We start from the raw sequence: 20,310 nt of genomic DNA, 5'->3' as shown, positions 1-20,310 counted from the left end.
ATCATTGCTACTATCATCTTTCAACTTATATTTCTCTAGGAACATATAAAAAATAAACGGGGAGCTACATCGCGAGCTATTGATCTACAACATAGATATGCTAATACTACCAGGACTAAGTTCATGATAAATTAAAGTTCAATTAATCATATTACTTAAGAACTCCCACTTAGATATAGATCCCTCTAATCATCTAACTGATCACGTGATCCAAATCAACTAAACCATGTCCGATCATCACGTGAGATGGAGTAGTTTCCAATGGTGAACATCACTATGTTGATCATATCTACTATATGATTCACGCTCGACCTTTCGGTCTCAGTGTTCCGAGGCCATATCTGCATATGCTAGGCTCGTCAAGTTTAACCCGAGTATTTTGCATGTGCAAAACTGGCTTGCACCCGTTGTATGTGAACGTAGAGCTTATCACACCCCGATCATCACGTGGTGTCTCAGCACGAAGAACTGTCGCAACAGTGCATACTCAGGGAGAACACTTATACCTTGAAATTTAGTAAGGGATCATCTTATAATGCGACCGCCGTACTAAGCAAAATAAGATGCATAAAGGATAAACATCACATGCAATCAATATAAGTGATATGATATGGCCATCATCATCTTGTGCCTTTGATCTCCATCTCCAAAGCACCGTCATGATCACCATCATCACCGGCTTGACACCTTGATCTCCATCGAAGCATCGTTGTCGTCTCGCCAACTATTGCTTCTACGACTATCGCTACCGCTTAGTGATAAAGTAAAGCAATTACATGGCGATTGCATTTCATACAATAAAGCGACAACCATAAGGCTCCTGCCAGTTGCCGATAACTTTTACAAAAAATGATCATCTCATACAAAAATTTATATATCATCACGTCTTGACCATATCACATCACAACATGCCCTGCAAAAACAAGTTAGACGTCCTCTACTTTGTTGTTGCAAGTTTTACGTGGCTGCTACGGGCTTAGCAAGAACCGTTCTTACCTACGCATCAAAAACCACAATGATTTTTCGTAAAGTGTAATGTTTTAACCTTCAACAAGGACCGGGCGTAGCCACACTCGATTCAACTAAAGCTGGAGAAACAAACACCCACTAGCCACCTGTGTGCGAAGCACATCGGTAGAACCAGTCTCGTGTAAGCGTAAGCGTAATGTCAGTCTGGGCCGCTTCATCCAACAATACCGTCGAATCAAAGTATGACATGCTGGTAAGCAATATGACTATTATCGCCCGCAACTCTTTGTGTTCTACTCGTGCATATAACATCTACGCGTAGATCTAGCTCTGATACCACTGTTGGGTAACGCAGTAATTTCAAAAAAGTTCCTACGATCATGCAAGATCTATCTAGGTGATGCATAGCAATGAGAGGGGAGAGTGTTGTCTACGTACCCTCGCAGACCGAAAGCGGAATCGTTATGACAACGCGGTTAATGTAGTCGTACGTCTTCACGATCCGACCGATCCTAGCACTGAACGTACGGCACCTCCGCGATCTGCACACATTCAGCTCGGTGATGTCCCACAAGCTCTAGATCCAGCTGAGGTCGAGGGAGAGTTTCATCAGCATGACGGCGTGATTACGGTGTTGATGAAGTTACCGACGCAGGGCTTCGCCTAAGCACTACAACAATATGACCGAGGTGGAAATCTGTGGAGGGGGGCACCGCACATGGCTAAACAATCAACTTTTGTGTCTATGGGGTGCCCCCTCCCCCGTATATAAAGGAGTGGACGAGGGGAGGGCCAGCCCTCTCTATGGCGCGCCCAAGGGGGGGAGTCCTACTCCCAGTAGGAGTAGGTTTCCCCCCTTCCCTAGTTGGAGTAGGAGAAGAAGGAAGAGGGAGAGGGAGAGAAGGAAAGGGGGGCCGGCCCCCCTCCCAATTCGGATTGGGCTTGGGGGCGCCCCAACTTTGGCCGCCTCCTCCTATCTTCCACCATGGCCCATCAAGGCCCATTAACTCCCCAGGGGGTTCCGGTAACCCCCCGGTACTCCGGAAAAATGCCCGAACCACTCGGAACCTTTCCGGTGTCCAAACATAATCTTCCAATATATCAATCTTTATGTCTCGACCATTTCGAGACTCTTCGTCATGTCTGTGATCACATCTGGGACTCCGAACTGCCTTCGGTACATCAAAACACATAAATTCAAAATACCGATCGTCATCGAACGTTAAGCGTGCGGACCCTACGGGTTCGAGAACTTTGTAGACATGACCGAGACTCACTTCTGGTCAATAACCAATAGCGGAACCTGGATGCTCATATTGGTTCCTACATATTCTACGAAGATCTTTATCGGTCAAATCGCATAACAACATACGTTGTTCCCTTTGTCGTCGGTATGTTACTTGCCCGAGATTCGATCATCGATATCTTAATACCTAGTTCAATCTCGTTACCGGCAAGTCTCTTTACTCGTTCCGTAATGCATCATCCCATGACTAACTCATTAGTCACATTGCTTGCAAGTCTTGTAGTGATGTGCATTACCGAGAGGGCCCAGAGATACCTCTCCAAAACACGGAGTGACAAATCCTAATCTCGATCTATGCCAACCCAACAAACACCTTCGGAGACACCTGTAGAGCATCTTTATAATCACCCAGTTATGTTGTGACGTTTGATAGCACACAAGGTGTTCCTCCGGTATTCGGGAGTTGCATAATCTCATAGTCAGAGGAACATGTATAAGTCATGAAGAAAGCAATAGCAATAAAACTTAACGATCATAATGCTAAGCTAACGGATGGGTCTTGTCCATCACATCATTCTCCTAATGATGTGACCCCGTTCATCAAATGACAACACATGCATGTCTACGGTTAGGAAACATAACCATCTTTGATAAACGAGCTAGTCAAGTAGAGGCATACTAGGGACACTTATGTTTTGTCTATGTATTCACACATGTACTAAGTTCCCGGTTAATACAATTCTAGCATGAATAATAAACATTTATCATGAAATAAGGAAATAAATAATAACTTTATTATTGCCTCTAGGGCATATTTCCTTCATTGTTGCCATTAAGGGTAATATGACGGGGTTTATTCATATTGATTGGGTTTATTTTGTCTACATCATGTCATCTTATTTAAGGCGTTACTCTGTTTTATACTTGATACCCTAGATGCATGTTGGATAGCGGTCGATGGGTGGAGTAATAGTAGTAAATGCAGGCAAGAGTCGATCTACTTGTCTCAAACGTGATGCCTATATACATGATCATTGCCTTGATTATCGTCATAACTATGCGCTTTTCTATCAATTGTCCAACAGTAATTTGTTCACCCACCGTATGCTATGTGCTCGAGAGAGAAGCCTTTAGTGAAAACTATGGCCCATGGGTCTACTTTTATAATATATAAAAACACAAAAATACTTTGCTGCAATTTTATTTCTTTTATTTTGTTTTGCTATTTACTTTGTTATCTACCACTACAAGATTTAATCCTTGCAAGTAACCACCAAGGGGATTGACAACCCTCTTGTTTGCGTTGGGTGCAAGTATTTGCTTTTGTGTGTGTAGATGTTGTTCACGAAGCTTTGTGTGATTCTCCTACTGGATTGATAACCTTGGTTCTTAACTGGTGGAAATACTTATCTCTACTATACCGCATCTCCTCTCCTCTTCGAGGAAATCCCAATACAACTCACGAGTAGCAAGTCCCGCGGGTCCTCTTTCTCATCCTCGAGATCATGTTGTTCAAGATAACACATCTTGTCATGATATTCCACGAGGTCTTTGGGAAGTGAGATTTCTTGTCGTCTTTACGACAATGGATTATCTTCACAAATATGGCCCATGGAGAATAGATGTTGTCGGCAAGGTAGTATCACATGTTGTAATCATTTTCATAGACGACATAGTTGGAAGGTGGATTGTCACAGATGCCACATTGAGATCATTATGAGAGGCAGGCATCCCAAAGTATGTGGGCCAAATCCAGAGATTATGTGATGCAACTGCGTATAGAATGATGGTTGGATCATGACAATGCCCTCTGTACTGACCTTGCCTAGCCATAGGGAAATTGTTCGTTGTGCTATGCATACAATCAATTGATCCAAGCATCCCAGGCCAACTTCTCTCTTCATTTTCTGCCATGAGCCGCTTGTTATCTTCATCATCCAGATCCCTCAAGTACCCCGGTCCATAGATTTCGATCACATCATCATAGAGTCATTTCACGCACTCCATGATGAGATCTTCCTCAATGCAAATATAGTAATCAATGGCATCGGCCGGGAATCTATAAGCAAGGACTCACATGGTTGCAATAATTTTCAACAATTGACTTGCACTTGCTACCCCCATTGCATTCCTTCTTGGTTGAAACCAAGGATCATGTTTCTCCACAAATTTTGCAATGATGTTGAAAAGATCTCGGTGCATCCAGAATCTGCACCGAAAATAGGAAGCATCTGCATTCGGTGCAAAGTAATCCCTCACTCGACCATCATGACCCATGATTCTATCTCGAAGAAACATCCTTCGACCAAATCAAGAACCGAGCCTCGACCACCAGAAATCCTCCTGAATAGACACCACGACAGCCGCCAACTAAAATTCATCACCCTCTTCCTCCTCTGACGATGAGTTGTCAAAGATCATCTCCTATAACCTCTTCATCTACACAATTCGAGACATTTCTTTGATGACATTAGAAAAAGACCATAGATGCATTTTTACAAAATACCGCATGGGCAGACAGGGTCGAAGACACAATGGGAATCAATGGAGGTCGGGCTAAGGCCAAACACCGCGGAGGACACATGCGATTCGCAGAGGCGATTCCCGCCCATGGATGTGACAAACGAGGCTGAGATGTCGAGGCAGTGTTGGCCTTCTTCGCCGGGATTTGGTGCCACCGTCCATCTAGGAGTTAATTTTGACCTTCCTATGCCATCACCAAGGTCGACCGATTAGATTACTAGTGAAAATGGACCTCTACAGACATCAGGGGAAGCTACGGGGTGGTGGGTTCGTCGACGGTGAAAAGACGGATTCCAGCGTCGGGAAGCAAGAATAAGGTGCGAGAGAGGGTGGCGGGGCTGTGGAGTGGTCGTGCGGAATGGGATTTATCATTCCAACCCAGCCGAATGATTCTCCTGTCAACAACTAGGGTCGTTGGTCCTGTTGGACCAAATCCTCGTCATGGGCCTACCCCGGGGGGATCCCGTCGTCACCATAGGTGTGACTTTCTCTGGTTGTACCCGATGATGGTGGTTTACACCCTTATTGAAGGCGCTGTCTGGATCCTACCCTGTCTTTCTCTTCTGGGTGAAAACCCATGATCTCGCTTATGTGGTTGGATTTGGCGACGATGGCATTCATGCACCATCTCCTTGCTGAAGTCGTCGATGTTATAGAACCCCTCGTCGTCCGAATGTTGTCAATACAGGTAGTACTAGTTGATGTTTTGATGCAGTGGGTTGTTGCCTCGGCAAACCCTATGGTCCTTTTTTCTTCCTTTTCCCTTTTTTATTTATGGGTTATGCGCATCTTAGTCGTGCAGAGGTTGAGTGTATACTCGTTGTGTTTTGTGTCCTTTTGATGCAACATCATGGGTCAATAAAGAGTGTCCTTTATAAAAAAATGTTTGTGAGTACAAAAGAGATTTGTTGGAGGGAGGATAGATGGTTGTTTACTTTTTCCATAGGGGTTTGGATTCTTGGTGATAGCATGGGAGCGGAGATGAAACTAAGAGTATGTTCGGATTTTCACCACTCCTCAACTCCGCTTCCGGAGCGGCGGAGCGGTGCCGAACTATCTAATTTCATGGAGTTGAAAATGCGGAGTTGAGTGGTTGCAGTGGAATTGTGCGGATCGGCTTTTTCCCGGATCTCACATCTTTAAAATAATGGAGTTGATAAGATTTACGAAGGAATTGCCACCGCCAAGTGAAAAAGATTCGAGTGGCCATGCCCGTCTCGCTCGGTTTTCTGGTAATGGAGCGGCGACAGCGGCTTGTCGGCGGCTCGTTTTGGCGACGACAATGTTCGTTCGATGGTCCATGGACCTTGATGCAATTTTTATTGTGTTTGAGATGTTTTGTACTTCCAGTGAATTTTTATAATATAAAAAGAAAAGAAAAAGAACACTGTCATTTAGGAGCAGTTACTCCTCACGAAATGGAATGAAACTCCCTCCTGAATTTTCCAAATATGTGCGCGTTTTACATACGCAAGTACTCCTCTGACGTGGCACCATAAACCGGCCAACTCAGCACCAATCCTCACGCTCCCTGTCGTAATCCCACCCGCGTTTCAATTTTCAACCCGGCCGGGAGCTCGGCATCAACAACGGCTACTTGTCCCCCGATCCCCTCCACCTCTATTTGAATCCCAAATCCGCCTCCTCCTCCTCCACCACCACCGCCGCCCCTCATTCCCTAGCATCTTCGATCGCGCGATTCGCCATGTCGACCTCGTCTCCCACCTCGTCGCCGCCTCCCTCCGCTGACGGAGGCGACGACGGCGGCGGGGCCCGCTGCATCTCGCCGACGTCCTCCCGTCGGAAGGTCTCCCCCAACCGCAGCGGCGGGAGCTCCCGCAAGGTCCGCCCGACACCCCTCTCCCCTCCCCCATCAAGCTCTGCCGCGGTCTCGGTCTGTATGCCTCGCGCGGTTCGATTGGGGACTCCGCGGCTCCCCTTGTTGGAATTGTGGGCGGCCGCTCTGGTTTGCGACGCCGGTTTCACACGGGAAAAAAATTGGGAGCCGTTGGGCGGGCGGTGGTTTGGTGAGATGTAGATTAGCCTTTGTTCGATTCGGCATAGTTTCTCTACATTTAGGGCTTCGCAGCCTTTCTCCGCCCATAGTGCTTCGCAATCGCTAGGGCTGAATCCTTCACCAAAACCCTAGTCCGCGTCGGGCCCAGCCGCGGCGATTGCATCCAGTTACTTGGCATGTCCGATGTATCTGAACTCTGCTACAGGAGGACTGTTATGGATAGCTGTAACTTCGAGTCTGTGGATGTTAATTCCTCGTAGAAAAGTCTGCAGTATGTTTACTTACTGATATCCTGCGAATATGATTTGGTAATATTTGCGGAATTGCTTGTATTAGCATGTTAACTGATGCCATGCCGATGTGATATTTCATAATGTGTGCTTTTACTGTTATGGATAACTGCAACTTTGAGTTTGTGGGTGTTAATTCGTAGAGTACAAAAGTCTGCAGTATGTTTACTTACCGATATCCTGCGGATGTGATTTGGTATGTTTGAGGAATCGCTTGTAGTATGTGATATTTCATAACGTAGTTCTTGGAGACAGTAATTTATGGTTGGTTCCACGTATGGGGTTAGAGAGCGAATGCATTGCGCATGACTCTTTGTTAATTTCAGCAAGTTTATGTCAAACATATGCCGATATGAGCTCTGTTGGTTATTCCTCGCAAATAATGTAGTTACCTGGTCACCTTCCATTTCCTAAGTTCCAAAGTGATTAGCTAGTTTGGATATGAAGACCCATGTCGGGGTTGCATTGAGTTGACATTTGAAATAGTAGAGTTGGTACTCTTGTAAGTTTTGTTCATTGCTAGGGTAAACCAGTAGGCTAGATCCCATCAAATGACGAAAGGTGCCACCAAGACTTATTAATGTTAGCAGCTTGAAAGGTGTAAGTATGTTTCCTGTTGTTTTGTTATTAGTAATAAGGCAACATGTGTTTGATTACTGTTATCTGACCTGATATTCGAACTTATAATTCAACTCTAAATGAATGTAGACAACTTTGTGAACATTTTTATTTCATTTCTAAGCAATCATAACTCAGAAGTCTGTAAAATAAAAAATATTCTTTGGAACTGATTTAACCATCATAATAGACTCGTGATTATAAGAAAGAAACAGAAGGTGTGGATAGGCAAGTTGAAAACATGTGTCAACTGAACAATATTCTCATACTGCTTTGGTCCTGACCACTCAAGAATGCTTGTAGTCATTACTTTAATTAAGGAAAATCTTCATACGAGGCAAAGCTGACCTGGGCTTAGCTGAGTAGAACTTTAAGGGCACCCGTGAGGATGATTAAGTTCTTAATATCGATAGTCATTAGTATTCTCATAGGACAACTTTACAGGCAACCAACGTTGATGTGTTCTCCACTTGTGATTGTTGAGTATTAGGTTTATTCCAGTAAAATGAAGAAGTCTATCTCTATTATGTATTTTCAGATAGCTTGCAGGTTCAGTTGCTCAGCTTGAACAAAACCCAATTAGGCTTGTAGTCAACTGAACAATATTCTCATACTGATTTGGTCCTGACCACTCAAGAATGCTTGCTAATCATTACTTTAATTAAGGAAAATCTTCATACGAGACAAAGCTGACCTGGGCTTAACTGGGTAGAAATTTAAGAGCAGTCGTAAAGATGATTAAGTTTTTAATATCGATAGTCATTAGTATTCTCATAGGTCAACTTTACAGGCAACCAACATTACATGTGTTCTGCACATGTGACTGTTACGAGTCTTAGGTTTAGTCCAGTAAAATGAAGAAGTCTGTCTCTAACTCTCTATTATGTGTTTTCAAATAATTTGCACGTTAAATTTGCTCAGTTTGAACAAAACCCAATTAGACATTTGCAAGCTTCGTCTTCTTGTTTAATTTCCTACTTGTAAGACCTACTTCTATGAAGAATTTAGCTAACAGCACTTCCTGCATTTGTTTTCTGCAGAGTCCAGGTTCAAGAGAATTTGGAAACTCAGTACTGAAATCTGTGAATAAGTCGACATCCCAGTTCAAGAAATCTGTGATTCGCAGAAGTGGTCCTTCGATTGATTGGTTCCCTAGGAAAAAAACTGAATCATACTTGAAAAGAAAGATAAAGCGTCTTCAGGTACTTACTGGATAGTGCAAAATGTTTAGCCACTCTTCATTCTAGAGTAAATTGTATTTAAAACCATAGCACGAGTGGATCCAGGATAATATTGCACATTAGACCAGGTTCGTTTACACTATTCAGTATACTCCAGATTCCCACCTGCCAGTCAAAGTGCAGTTTACATTTTTGTTCTCCTTCATGGACCTTTAAGGTCTTGATTGTGCACTTCATGCATTTCATGATGAGAAACTCGAAGTTTGAGGTTATTGTTGTCTCAGTTCTCTCTTCTCTGCACGAGATAAGAAAAGAGGGAAATTGGATTAAAGAATATTTTTTATGATGTGAATTAAAGTTATGCCTTTTGTCTTCTGCAGGAGACTGATGGTATGACCGCATCCCTTCATGATACTCTGGAAAATTCCAATCTTCATTATACTAGGATGGCAAGGGAGAAAATTGCAGCCAGTGAAGCGGCCAGAAAGGCGATGGAAGCTCGCAAGACTGCTATGGTTGAAGCTTCGTGGTGTAGAATTCTTCAAACAGCCAGGTGAGATTATGTTGTTCTTATTCTATCATGCCTGCTGTTATGCTGACTACACTTGATTCATTCCTCTGATATTCTGACTGTCCTTGATATGTATTTTATTTCATTTTTCTAATAGGATCCAAAACAAAGAAGCTGAAGAACTTATGGAAAAGGCCAAGTTGCATGCGACTGAAGCATTTGAATACGCTAGAGTAATAGGTATCATGATGTATGACAAGCCTGACTGTCCCAGTCAGCAGTATGAGGTGGAATCCTCGGCAAAAACTGGAGGAAGACCAACTCACAAGGTTACAGCGTCCTTTCAGACTGCTTTTGAGGTTGATATGGAGGTTGCTGCTGCAGTGAAGAAGGCATTTGTCAAACTTGCAAACTCTCCTGATTTGTCAAACCAAGAAGAGTTTAAGGAGCTATTGCGGAAAATTAGCCAAAATCCAGATGCGACTGATAGTGATGTGAATTCTGAAGCTGAGCAGCAGCTTGGTGACTGTAACAATGAAGAAACAAACAATTTCAAATCCAATAACAATACCTCCAGAAGAAGCATCTTTCCATCTGATTTCAACACTGCTGATCTAGAACAATCCACTGATCTTGTAAACATTATGCTTGAAAGGATAAAAGCTCTTCATGAAGACGACCTTGCCTCTTTGGCGGTCATTGTTGCCACATCTGGCCTAAATGCAGCACTTCAAAGGGATAAGGGAAAATTTCCTGAAATGAAGCCTGTGAGCCACACTACTGCAGGGTCACACAGACCACAATCAAGAAGATATTCCACTGCAGCCAGCTTTATTGATATACAAGGACCAAAGAAAGAAGTCTCGTCTGAATTACCCAGTCTGGACAAGTTCTTGGTCAAGCATCATTCAAAACTAGAAAGAGAAGTTCAAGAAGCAAAAGAAGCATGCAGAAAAGTCACTTCAGCAAAACCTGTTGTACAAGATGGCCAGGGCCAACTTGCAGGGAGCTACACAACGGCACTAGAATCTGCTTCTGATCTGGGCAGCATTCTTGTGAAGAATATGTCTAGGCTTGAGAAAGAGATCTTGGAAGCCAAGAAGAGCAACCAATGCGCCGATTCTTCTGAAGGGAGCTGTAAGGTTGTTACAGATGATGCGCAAGCCAGCACCGAAGAATCTGAATCTCTCAAGGGTCAGTCAGAAGTCTTGTCTGACAGCAATGTAAAGAGAAACTGTGATAACAGGGAATCGGGTGAAGAAAGCAATTGCGTTCAAGCCTGTACCGATTCTTCACAAGATAAAGAAAACAGAATTTTAAGTTCACATAAGCTGCCACCCTTGGCTGCAAAGGGTAACCATGGTGGCAAAAGATTGACTCGAATTGAAGCTGCAAAGCTTGAAGCACTTAGAAGTTTCTGCACTAAGGATGGCAGTGAAGTAGATGTTGGCCTCGATAATGTCTTTGTTAAGCCAACCAATAGACTGGAGATGGAAAAGAGAAAAGCACTGGAGCAAGGACAGACCGACGTGCAGAAGCAGAAAGATCCACAGAAGTGTTGTGATAACACACCAGTGAGTTTAGATGAGATTTTAGTGAAGCGTGTATCAAGACTGGAAAGAGAGAAAATGGAGTATGAGAAGAGGAATGCCTCGGGACAAGGACAGACCATTGTGTCACGTGATCAGCGGAAGTATGGCAACATTGCTACAGCATCCGAGAGCTTGGATCAAGTCCTAGTAAAACGTGTTAGTCGACTAGAAAGGGAGAAGATGGAATATGAGAAGAGGAATGCATCAGGAGGAGCAAGAACTGGTGTGCAGACTGGTAACGATGACAAAGCATCTGATAGTTTAGATCAGATCTTGGTTAAACATGTCTCCAGGCCTGAAAAGGAGAAGATGGAGCAAGAAAAGAAGGGTGGTAGTGACACACTATTGCTGAAGAAGAGTGATACACAGTGTGCAGATGGAGCGGCCGGAGGCCTTGCTGACATCTTTGTCAAGCGTCCAACGAAGCTTGAGCAAGCCAAGCAGGCTGCTGCTGCTGCTGCTGCTGAAGGAAATTCGACAAGAGTCTTAAACCCCGCTGAAGAGCGCAGGAGAGCGAGGGAGAAAGAGCTTCTGGATGCATGGGGAGGAGAGGGGCTTGGGAGCTCGGTGAAGCCCCATCTGTCCAAGATTGAGAGTGACAAGGTACTTGGTTCTATATTACACTTACCTATCATTATCTGAAGAAATGAAATGTACCAGCACTTACATCGTTTCGACTACTTGGCCAGGCTGCATGCAGGAAAACAGAGGGAGAACTGAAGCAGGAGCGCAGAAGAGCAAGGGAGAAGGAGCTTCTTGATGCATGGGGAGGAGTGGGGCTCGGCAACTCGATGAAGCCACATCTCTCCAAGATCGAGAAAGATAAGGTAACTGGTCCTGTTACACTAATCCATCATCCCCCCCAATTAACGAAAGCATATCAACCCTTACACTTCTTGGACCCGTTTGTCAGGCTGCATGGAGAAAACTAGAGGAGGAACAGAAGCAGATATGTGCTGGTACAACGGAGCTGTGACTTTGCTGGGTCGGCACAGCAAGTATATTCTACTCGCTTCCGGTTCTGTTTGCGTTTCATATAGAAACTCCCTGCAGGACATGGATGTCATCAGAATCTCTCCTCCTGTATGTATATCGTGGTCACAGACCAAACATTGGAAACTTCCATTCCGTAGGAAAGTACAGACAAGCCAAGTGATGTGCTCTTCTTAGCTTCTCTCTCTCTTTCTCATCTCGTTGCGTGCTGGCTTGGTATGTCTTGAACTCACATGCTTATCCTTGGAAGCATATGCGAGGATGAGAACATCCAGTGCTTCTTTTGACTTTGCCCAATGCCGCAAAGTTGGAAATTTTATCATCAGCACTTCAACAAGTTAAATATAGATGGTACCCCGGGCATATATGCTGGGTGCTGCTATTTTAATTCTTTGTTGTCTTGATTGATGCAAACCAAGGGGTAAAAAGTATAACTGAAACTGACTGTTTCTTGGAGATAAGATGCCGAGGTCTTACGGAAATTGGAAAAGCTACATGTGATAAGTCTGGTAGATGTGGATGGACTGTTGATTCTTTTGTAAACAAATGAGGGACGTAGATTCTGCATATTATTGAATTTGTTCCACTCACCCAGCATAGCACATTGTTGAAGTGTTATATCGGCGCTACCATGGTGCACCACCCTTTTACCATTTCGTTGTGTCTAGTTGCATTACTATTTTCACCCTCGTTGAAGCATATTTGCTTAGAACCGCGGATTATTTCACGCTGTTGTTTCCCATTGCTTTTTCAGCAGTTACTTTGCACGCATTGCTTTATTTCTGCTCTGAAAGTTTGGTGAAAAGATGAATCATCAGACTATAAGTATCTAGGGAGAACATGGGCCTCCTCATAGCTCAGCGACTCTCGGCCGTCGGATCGATTTCTTGATGCGTTTAGTACCGTCGGATCTCGCTCTTGGAAGACCTTGGCCGTTGGATCAAAAAAAGTTACTGCTACAATGAATAGTTACCGTCTCGTTCGTGCCACCGCCTGTAATTTCCTTGCCCCGCCGAGGGCATTTTCGCCATTTCGCGTCCTGAGGTATAAAAGGGGCCCCCCTCCTGTTGCAGCAACCTCCTCCCGCACTCGCGCGCTGCCTCTCCTCTTCCTCCCGCCCGCCTCTCTCTCTCCCTCCAAACCCTAACCCTAAACTGCGCCCGCCTTCCTGTCCCGCCGGCCGCCGCCGTCGCTCGCCCAGGCACCCGCCCCGCACTCGGCGCCGGCGCCGTCGCCCCCTCTCCTCTTCCTCCCGCCCGTGCCTCACCGCGGCTTCCTCCCGGCTCCTCGTCTGCGGCCTCGACGGCGGCCCCGTGCTCTACCTCGAGGCGCGCCACGCTGGCCGGGTGCGCTACGTGCTCTCCTGGGACGCCAGCCGCCGCATCTGCGTCTTCACCGAGAACGGCATGCGTCCGTCACCCGTGCGGATAGGACTCCTCCTCTTCCCTACCTCGGGGGCGCGGAGATGCTAACGGAGAAGCCCAGCTGGGTTCGCCATGACGGCCTGCAGATCTTCTCCATCAACATCCAGCCGAGTGGCCTCCGCTTCGCCACGGGAGGTGGTGACCAGAAGGTTGATTTCCCCCCTCTTGCTAATTTTTCTCGCTTGATTTGAGCTCTGTAGACCGGGAATTCGGCTTGGCTGTGCCAAGCTCGTTCTCTGCATTAGCCTGCGAGGTTCGGTGTTGTCGTTTCCGGCTCAGGGGAGTAGTGCCAGGCTCGGTTCTTTCCAGCCATGAATTTTGGCGTTGAGGCCAAGTATGGATGGAAATAGTACAAATCAGTGTGTCGTAGCGCTTGCTCATTCTATAAGTTGTTCCGTGCATAAGCGTGTGAGGTTCAGTGTTGTAGCGGTAATCGTTGCTCATTTTACATGGCGTTCTCTGCATAAGCTTGTGAGGTTCAGTGTTGTCGTTTCCGGCTTACAAGAATCTGTGTGGTTGTGTGTCTCAGTTGGTGCTGCTTCTCATTGTTGTCCTCGACTGAAGTTAGTTTTTGCTGTAGTATTAGGAATCTGTTATTTGGTGGCACTCTTTGGTCAAGCTTGAAATTTTTTGGGGCTCAAGCCTACCGTTCTTATGATGGTAATTGGGCCATTTTTCTTACTAATGGAAGGTAATTAATAGAAAGTTATGGTTCATGATTTATTTACTGAAATAGCCGACTGCCAGTTAAATTTATTGGTAGGATGTTTGTTTGACAATGCAGATATATTGGTTGGATTCTGCAGTGTTGATGTTGTTAACTTCTTGTTGTGTCAGAGTAGGAGGCAGAGAGGGAGATGGGGTGGTAAGAAGAGAGGGTGAGGAAGGAGGAAGAGGAGATCCTCCCGGCACTCATGGTGGTCGCCCAGATCCCAGCGGGGATGGCAGTCCAACATGCTCTGTGGTGTTCTAAAGGTGAGATGCCACCACCATGTTTTAGTAGCTCACATCTACTGTACTCATTAGACTGAACTTGTGTTAAAACAAGAATACTGATAACCTGGCCATCTTTATAATAAGAATAGGGTTGATGTATCTGCAGAATATATGAAGAATACTGCATGTGCAGAATACATATATGTTACTGCATCTACATTGAGACAGAACACTTTTGACACATTTGTAAAGCATCTACATTGATAACCTGGCCATCACAGAATACCTAAATCTGACGAATAAATTATATGCCTTCAGTACCAGCTTAGGGGAAGTACAGTATCGAATCTCTTGCTCCACCCACTAGGTTCCAGCCGCATTCCATTGGTTAATTTTATTTATAATAGTGTTGATAAGACAGTGTCACATGATACCTACAAGAAGTGAGTTTCTCTTAATTACATGAGAGTAAAGAACAGATGACCGGATACATGGTTGAGTATGGTTGTAATCAAACTGCATATTCACTTGAGCTTTTAAAACAGGCAAACATGTTAATTCTTTTCTCGAGTTACTCTACAAAATAGTCATCTTGATGTATGTATTGATATCTCCGGTTCTACATTAGAGGATTAAATGTATGTCTGTTACACAATGACTACTGCTTCACAACCACCTCTTTTTATTCACTCTACTGCTTTAGGTGTGTGTTATTGCATCAATTGGTTACATCCTGTGGTAGCCTGATAAGTAGCTGTCTTGGTGTCGTATTTATATTGGTTTTATATGGTATTTTTTATATAATATACTGGGTAAGCATGCATTTTCCTCCTGCGGAGCATATCTGCATAGATGTGGTTTTGTAGAATTCATTTTGTTTTCACTGAGAAAACCACATACTGCTGGAGAAGTATTTATTTATCCTCTTACTTTACATGTTCTTTTATTGTAGTGTAAACTGCTAGCAGAGCTACACTGCGGACTACAGAGTTGATCTGAATGTCTGCTATTCTAAGGTTCAATATATGATTCTTTCTGTCAGCGTTCTTCCTTGGAAACAAAATGATCAAATCATCTTCTTGGGTATTTACTTCTCTTTCTCATGTTAAGTTAGCATTTTGGTGTTGTGTATTTTCAGATTGTGCTCCCACTAACTTTTTTAGCCCTTGTGCTAAAGATGCATGTGTGGCTTGATTATGAAATTATGGTTATGAACACAAAGCTAATTGGTACTCTGTTCTACACTACTCTCCCTTGGAACATGATCTCGCAAAAGAGGGGAAGCCAAACATAGGTACAAGTGTTTTCCTTCGCCCAATCCAATGTATTTTTCTTAGGGCCGTTAATACATCATGTAACCCCACATAAATGGTTGGGAACCAGATTAATTTAATTTATTTTCAATACCCTCCCCAAAATATTGCGGATGCATGTATTAGGTAGGATCTATAAGAGTTGTTGTTATGTATGTGTTCTGAATCCGCCAATGTAATCAATTTGCAGTTCTGTCATATTTCTTAGTTCAAGCCCCTGAGTTAATGCTTTTAAATTTATGAACTCAAATAGTTCAAGATTCAGTAAAAATGCACGATGATCTTTACAGATTATCTATTTTTATGTGGGACTTCTAAGATGATAGATTAACAATAAATAATGTGCACTAATTACATTTCTCTTTTTATCACTATATTTTATTAATCTTTGGTATCTACAAAATGTATGCATACTGATATCATAGTGTGGTCTGAATAAGGTGTGCTGCTTCTACTTGCATAAAAGCTGATATTGTCATGATCCTTAGTCATGTCTTCTTAAAATAAAGGGATTTTGCATTGACAGATGGAACCAAAAATCTTCGGAACCTGACAGCATTCATTTTTTCTCCTGGGTGCTGCTAGATCCTGTGTAACTAAATGTTCTTTTCCATTTAAGGTAATAAAATATCCACCTGCATTCATGTTAGTGTTAGCATTGCTGAAAGAAAGAAAAAGGCCCGCTTGATTCTAGCAGCCCTGGTTAATATGGCCAAACTGATGTGGGAAAGGGTGCCTGATCCTTTTATGTTACAAAATTATAGACATATTCAGTGGTAACATGCAAGTGGTGGCTGGCCCTTTTCTATGTTGTTAGCTTTAGAAAATTGTAGAAGCTACCTTAGGCACATGTACCTTTCATAGGAGGAATTGTGCCCTTGCAATTGTTATATATCATTGCCTTTTAGTCCCGTTCCCAAAAAGTATGCATTGATGCTAGGTCCTTTTCTACAATATTATGTCTACATGATTATATAATCTCTCGTATTGCTATATTTTTTGTAGGGGAACCATGCCCATGCGACGGTACTGAACAAAGTTGTGCACGTGGTCGTGGACACTCTACGCGAAAGAAATTTGTATAAATATACAATGCTCTTTTTGAAGCCTCCTGGGATGATATTGGAAGGAACTCGAGCGGAAGGCCGCCGGACATGGAAGAAATGAGCCCAAGCCCAATGTAACTTTTCTCTCTCTGAAGCAATGCCTATTTATTGCTTTTGTGTTGGTACTTTCAGTTCTTTGAGATTCTTATTTGTGCAAAAACATCGGTGATGTGGCAGAGAAGGTGAATTGTAGCAGCAACGTGAAAGTATGTACATAACAATTTGTTGGAAATATGCCCTAGAGGCAATAATAAAATGGTTATTATTGTATTTCCTTGTTCATGATAATTGTCTATTGTTCATGCTATAATTGTATTAACTAAAAACCGTAATACATGTGTGAATACATAGACCACAACATGTCCCTAGTAAGCCTCTAGTTGACTAGCTCGTTGATCAATAGGTGGTTATGGTTTCCTGACCATGGACATTGGATGTCATTGATAACGGGATCACATCATTGGGAGAATGATGTGATGGACAAGACCCAATCCTAAGCATAGCACAAGATCGTGTAGTTCGTTTGCTAGAGCTTTTCTAATGTCAAGTATCATTTCCTTAGACCATGAGATTGTGCAAACTCCCGGATACCGTAGGAATGCTTTGGGTGTACCAAACGTCACAACTTAACTGGGTGGCTATAAAGGTACACTACAGGTATCTCCGAAAGTGTCTGTTGGGTTGGCACGAATCGAGACTGGGATTTGTCACTCCGTATGATGGAGAGGTATCTCTGGGCCCACTCGGTAATGCATCATCATAATGAGCTCAATGTGACTAAGTAGTTAGTCGCGGGATCATGCATTATGGAACGAGTAAAGTGACTTGCCGGTAACGAGATTGAACGAGGTATTGGGATACCGGCGATCGAATCTCGGGCAAGTAACATACCGATTGACAAAGGGAATTGTATACGGGATTGATTGAATCCCCGACATCGTGGTTCATCCGATGAGATCATCATGGAACATGTGGGAACCAACATGGGTATCCAGATCCCGCTGTTGGTTATTTGCCGGAGAACGTCTCGGTCATGTCTGCATGGTTCCCGAACCCGTAGGGTCTACACACTTAAGGTTCGATGACGCTAGGGTTATAGGGAATAGATATACGTGGTTACCGAATGTTGTTCGGAGTCCCGGATGAGATCCCGGACGTCACGAGGAGTTTCAAAATGGTCCGGAGGTAAAGAATAATATATAGGAAGTGAGGTTTTGGCCACCGGAAGAGTTTCGGGCGTCACCGGTAATGTACCGGGACCACCGGAGGGTTCCGGGGGTCCACCGGGAGGGGCCACCAGCCCCGGAGGCTTGCATGGGCCAAGACTGGGAAGGGACCAGCCCCTGAGTGGGCTGGTGCGCCTCCCACTAGGGCCCAAGGCACAGCTTGGAGGGGAAAGGGGAAACCCTAGGCGCAGATGGGCCTAAGGCCCACCCTAGGGCGCGCCCCCTCTCTCCCCCTCTTGGCCGCCCCCCCTCCATCCAATCTAGGGCTGCCGCCCCCCTAGGGGTGGGAACCCTAGAGGGGGCGCACCCTCCTCCCCTCCTCCTATAAATAGTGGGGGGTTTGGGGCTGCAGAAGACACGAGTCTCCCTCTCTCTTGGCGCAGTCCTACCCCTCTCCCTCCTCGTCTCTCGCAGTGCTTGGCGAAGCCATGCTGGAGTGCCACGCTCCCCCACCACCATCACGCCGTCGTGCTGCTGCTGGACGGAGTCTTCCCCAACCTCTCCCTCTCCCTTGCTGGATCAAGGCGCGGGAGACGTCACCGGGCTGCATGTGTGTTGAACGCGGAGGCACCGTTGTTTGGTGCTTAGATCGGATTCGGCCGCGATCTGAATCGCTTCGTGTACGACTCCACCGATCGCGTTCTTGCAACGCTTCCGCATCGCGATCTTCAAGGGTATGAAGATGCACTCCACTCTCTCTCGTTGCTAGTTATTCCATACATTGATCTTGGTGATGCGTAGAAAATTTTGAATTTCTGCTACGTTCGCCAACAGTGGTATTAGAGCTAGGTCTATGCGTAGATTCTATGCACGAGTAGAACACAAAGTAGTTGTGGGCGATGATTTGTTCAATTTGCTTACCGTTACTAGTCTTATCTTGATTCGGCGGCATTGTGGGATGAAGCGGCCCGGGCCGACCTTACACGTACTCTTACGTGAGACAGGTTCCACCGACTGACATGCACTTGATGCATAAGGTGGCTAGAGGGTGTCTGTCTCTCCCACTTTAGTCGGATCGGATTCGATGAAGAGGGTCCTTATGAAGGGTAAATAGCAATTGGCATATCACCGTTGTGGCTTTTGCGTAGGTAAGAAACGTTCTTGCTAGAAACCCATAGCAGCCACATAAAACATGCAACAACAATTAGAGGACGTCTAACTTGTTTCTGCAGGGTATGCTATGTGATGTGATATGGCCAAAAGGATGTGATGAATTATATATATGTGATGTATAAGATTGATCATGTTCTTGTAATAGGAATCACGACTTGTATGTCGATGAGTATGACAACCGGCATGAGCCATAGGAGTTGTCTTAATTTATTGTATGACCTGCATGTCAATGGAAAACGCCATGTAATTACTTTACTTTATTGCTAACCGTTAGCCATAGTAGTAGAAGTAATAGTTGGCGAGACAACTTCATGAAGACACGATGATGGAGATCATGATGATGGAGATCATGGTGTCATGCCGGTGACGAAGGTGATCATGCCGCGCCTCGAAGATGGAGATCAAAAGGCGCAAGATGATATTGGCCATATCATGTCACTTTATGATTTGCATGTGATGTTTGTCATGTTTACATCTTATTTGCTTAGAACGACGGTAGCATAAATAAGATGATCCCTCACTAAAATTTCAAGAGATGTGTTCCCCCTAACTGTGCACCGTTGCGAAGGTTCGTTGTTTCGAAGCACCACGTGATGATCGGATGTGATAGATTCTAACGTTCGCAAACAATGGGTGTAAGCCAGATTTACACATGTGAAACACTTAGGTTGACTTGACGAGCCTAGCATGTACAGACATGGCCTCGGAACACAAGAGACCGAAAGGTCGAACATGAGTCGTATAGTAGATACGATCAACATGGAGATGTTCACCGTTGATGACTAGTCCGTCTCACGTGATGATCGGACACGGTTGTAACATCCCAAATTTTCAATTTGGAATGTTATACATTAGATCATCATTGCATAGCATATTTTATTGCATTTTTGGCAAATCCTCGAAAAAAAATCCTAAGCAACTCAAGGACCCTCGGAGAGAGTTGGGGATTTTCTTGACTTTCCTATTTGATTTTTATCAAATAAGGGAAACAAGGATTTTGGTTTTAATTATTTTCTCTCTGAAAGATATTTCATATTAAAATAAATGAGAGGAGAAAATATGACTTCTCCAAAATAATTGAAATATTGGAGGAAAAATATTAAAATCAAATATTTGATTTTATTCGAATTTTATTTGCAATTTTGTTTGCATTAAAAAATTGCACGTTTTCAAAACTGCATTTTTGGGCCAAGAAAAATGTTCATCTCATTCTAATTATTTTAATTAGACCGGTAAAATTTGTTTTAGCATT

At 44.1% G+C, this 20,310-nt stretch overlaps 1 protein-coding gene and 1 long non-coding RNA gene across 6 annotated transcripts; both read left to right on the top strand.

The window, feature by feature from the left end:
* The first annotated feature begins 6,317 nt into the window (after nt 1-6,317).
* LOC109768039 (uncharacterized) lies at nt 6,318-12,328 on the top strand. The gene is made up of 6 exons (XM_020326765.4): nt 6,318-6,581; nt 8,704-8,865; nt 9,225-9,397; nt 9,513-11,550; nt 11,637-11,774; nt 11,861-12,328. The coding sequence occupies exons 1-6, from the start codon at nt 6,444-6,446 to the stop codon at nt 11,921-11,923; spliced, it is 2,712 nt and encodes a 903-aa protein (XP_020182354.1). The 5' UTR covers nt 6,318-6,443; the 3' UTR covers nt 11,924-12,328.
* Nucleotides 12,329-13,037: 709 nt separating this feature from the next.
* On the top strand, nt 13,038-16,989 carry LOC109768040 (uncharacterized). 5 transcript variants are annotated; one of them, XR_006662183.2, is made up of 5 exons: nt 13,038-13,513; nt 14,202-14,339; nt 15,253-15,316; nt 15,439-15,594; nt 16,619-16,989. It is a non-coding gene; the product is annotated as an uncharacterized lncRNA (long non-coding RNA). The 5 variants fall into 5 exon arrangements; XR_006662182.2 differs by adding an exon at nt 16,140-16,232 and having other exon boundaries at nt 15,253-15,594; XR_006662184.2 differs by adding an exon at nt 16,054-16,232 and having other exon boundaries at nt 15,253-15,594.
* The last annotated feature ends 3,321 nt before the right edge of the window (nt 16,990-20,310 follow it).

This window comes from Aegilops tauschii, chromosome 4 (genome assembly GCF_002575655.3).
Source record: "Aegilops tauschii subsp. strangulata cultivar AL8/78 chromosome 4, Aet v6.0, whole genome shotgun sequence".
Lineage (NCBI taxonomy): Eukaryota > Viridiplantae > Streptophyta > Magnoliopsida > Poales > Poaceae > Aegilops > Aegilops tauschii.
Note: the sequence above shows the minus strand (reverse complement) of the source record. Positions and strands in the feature narration are given on the sequence as shown.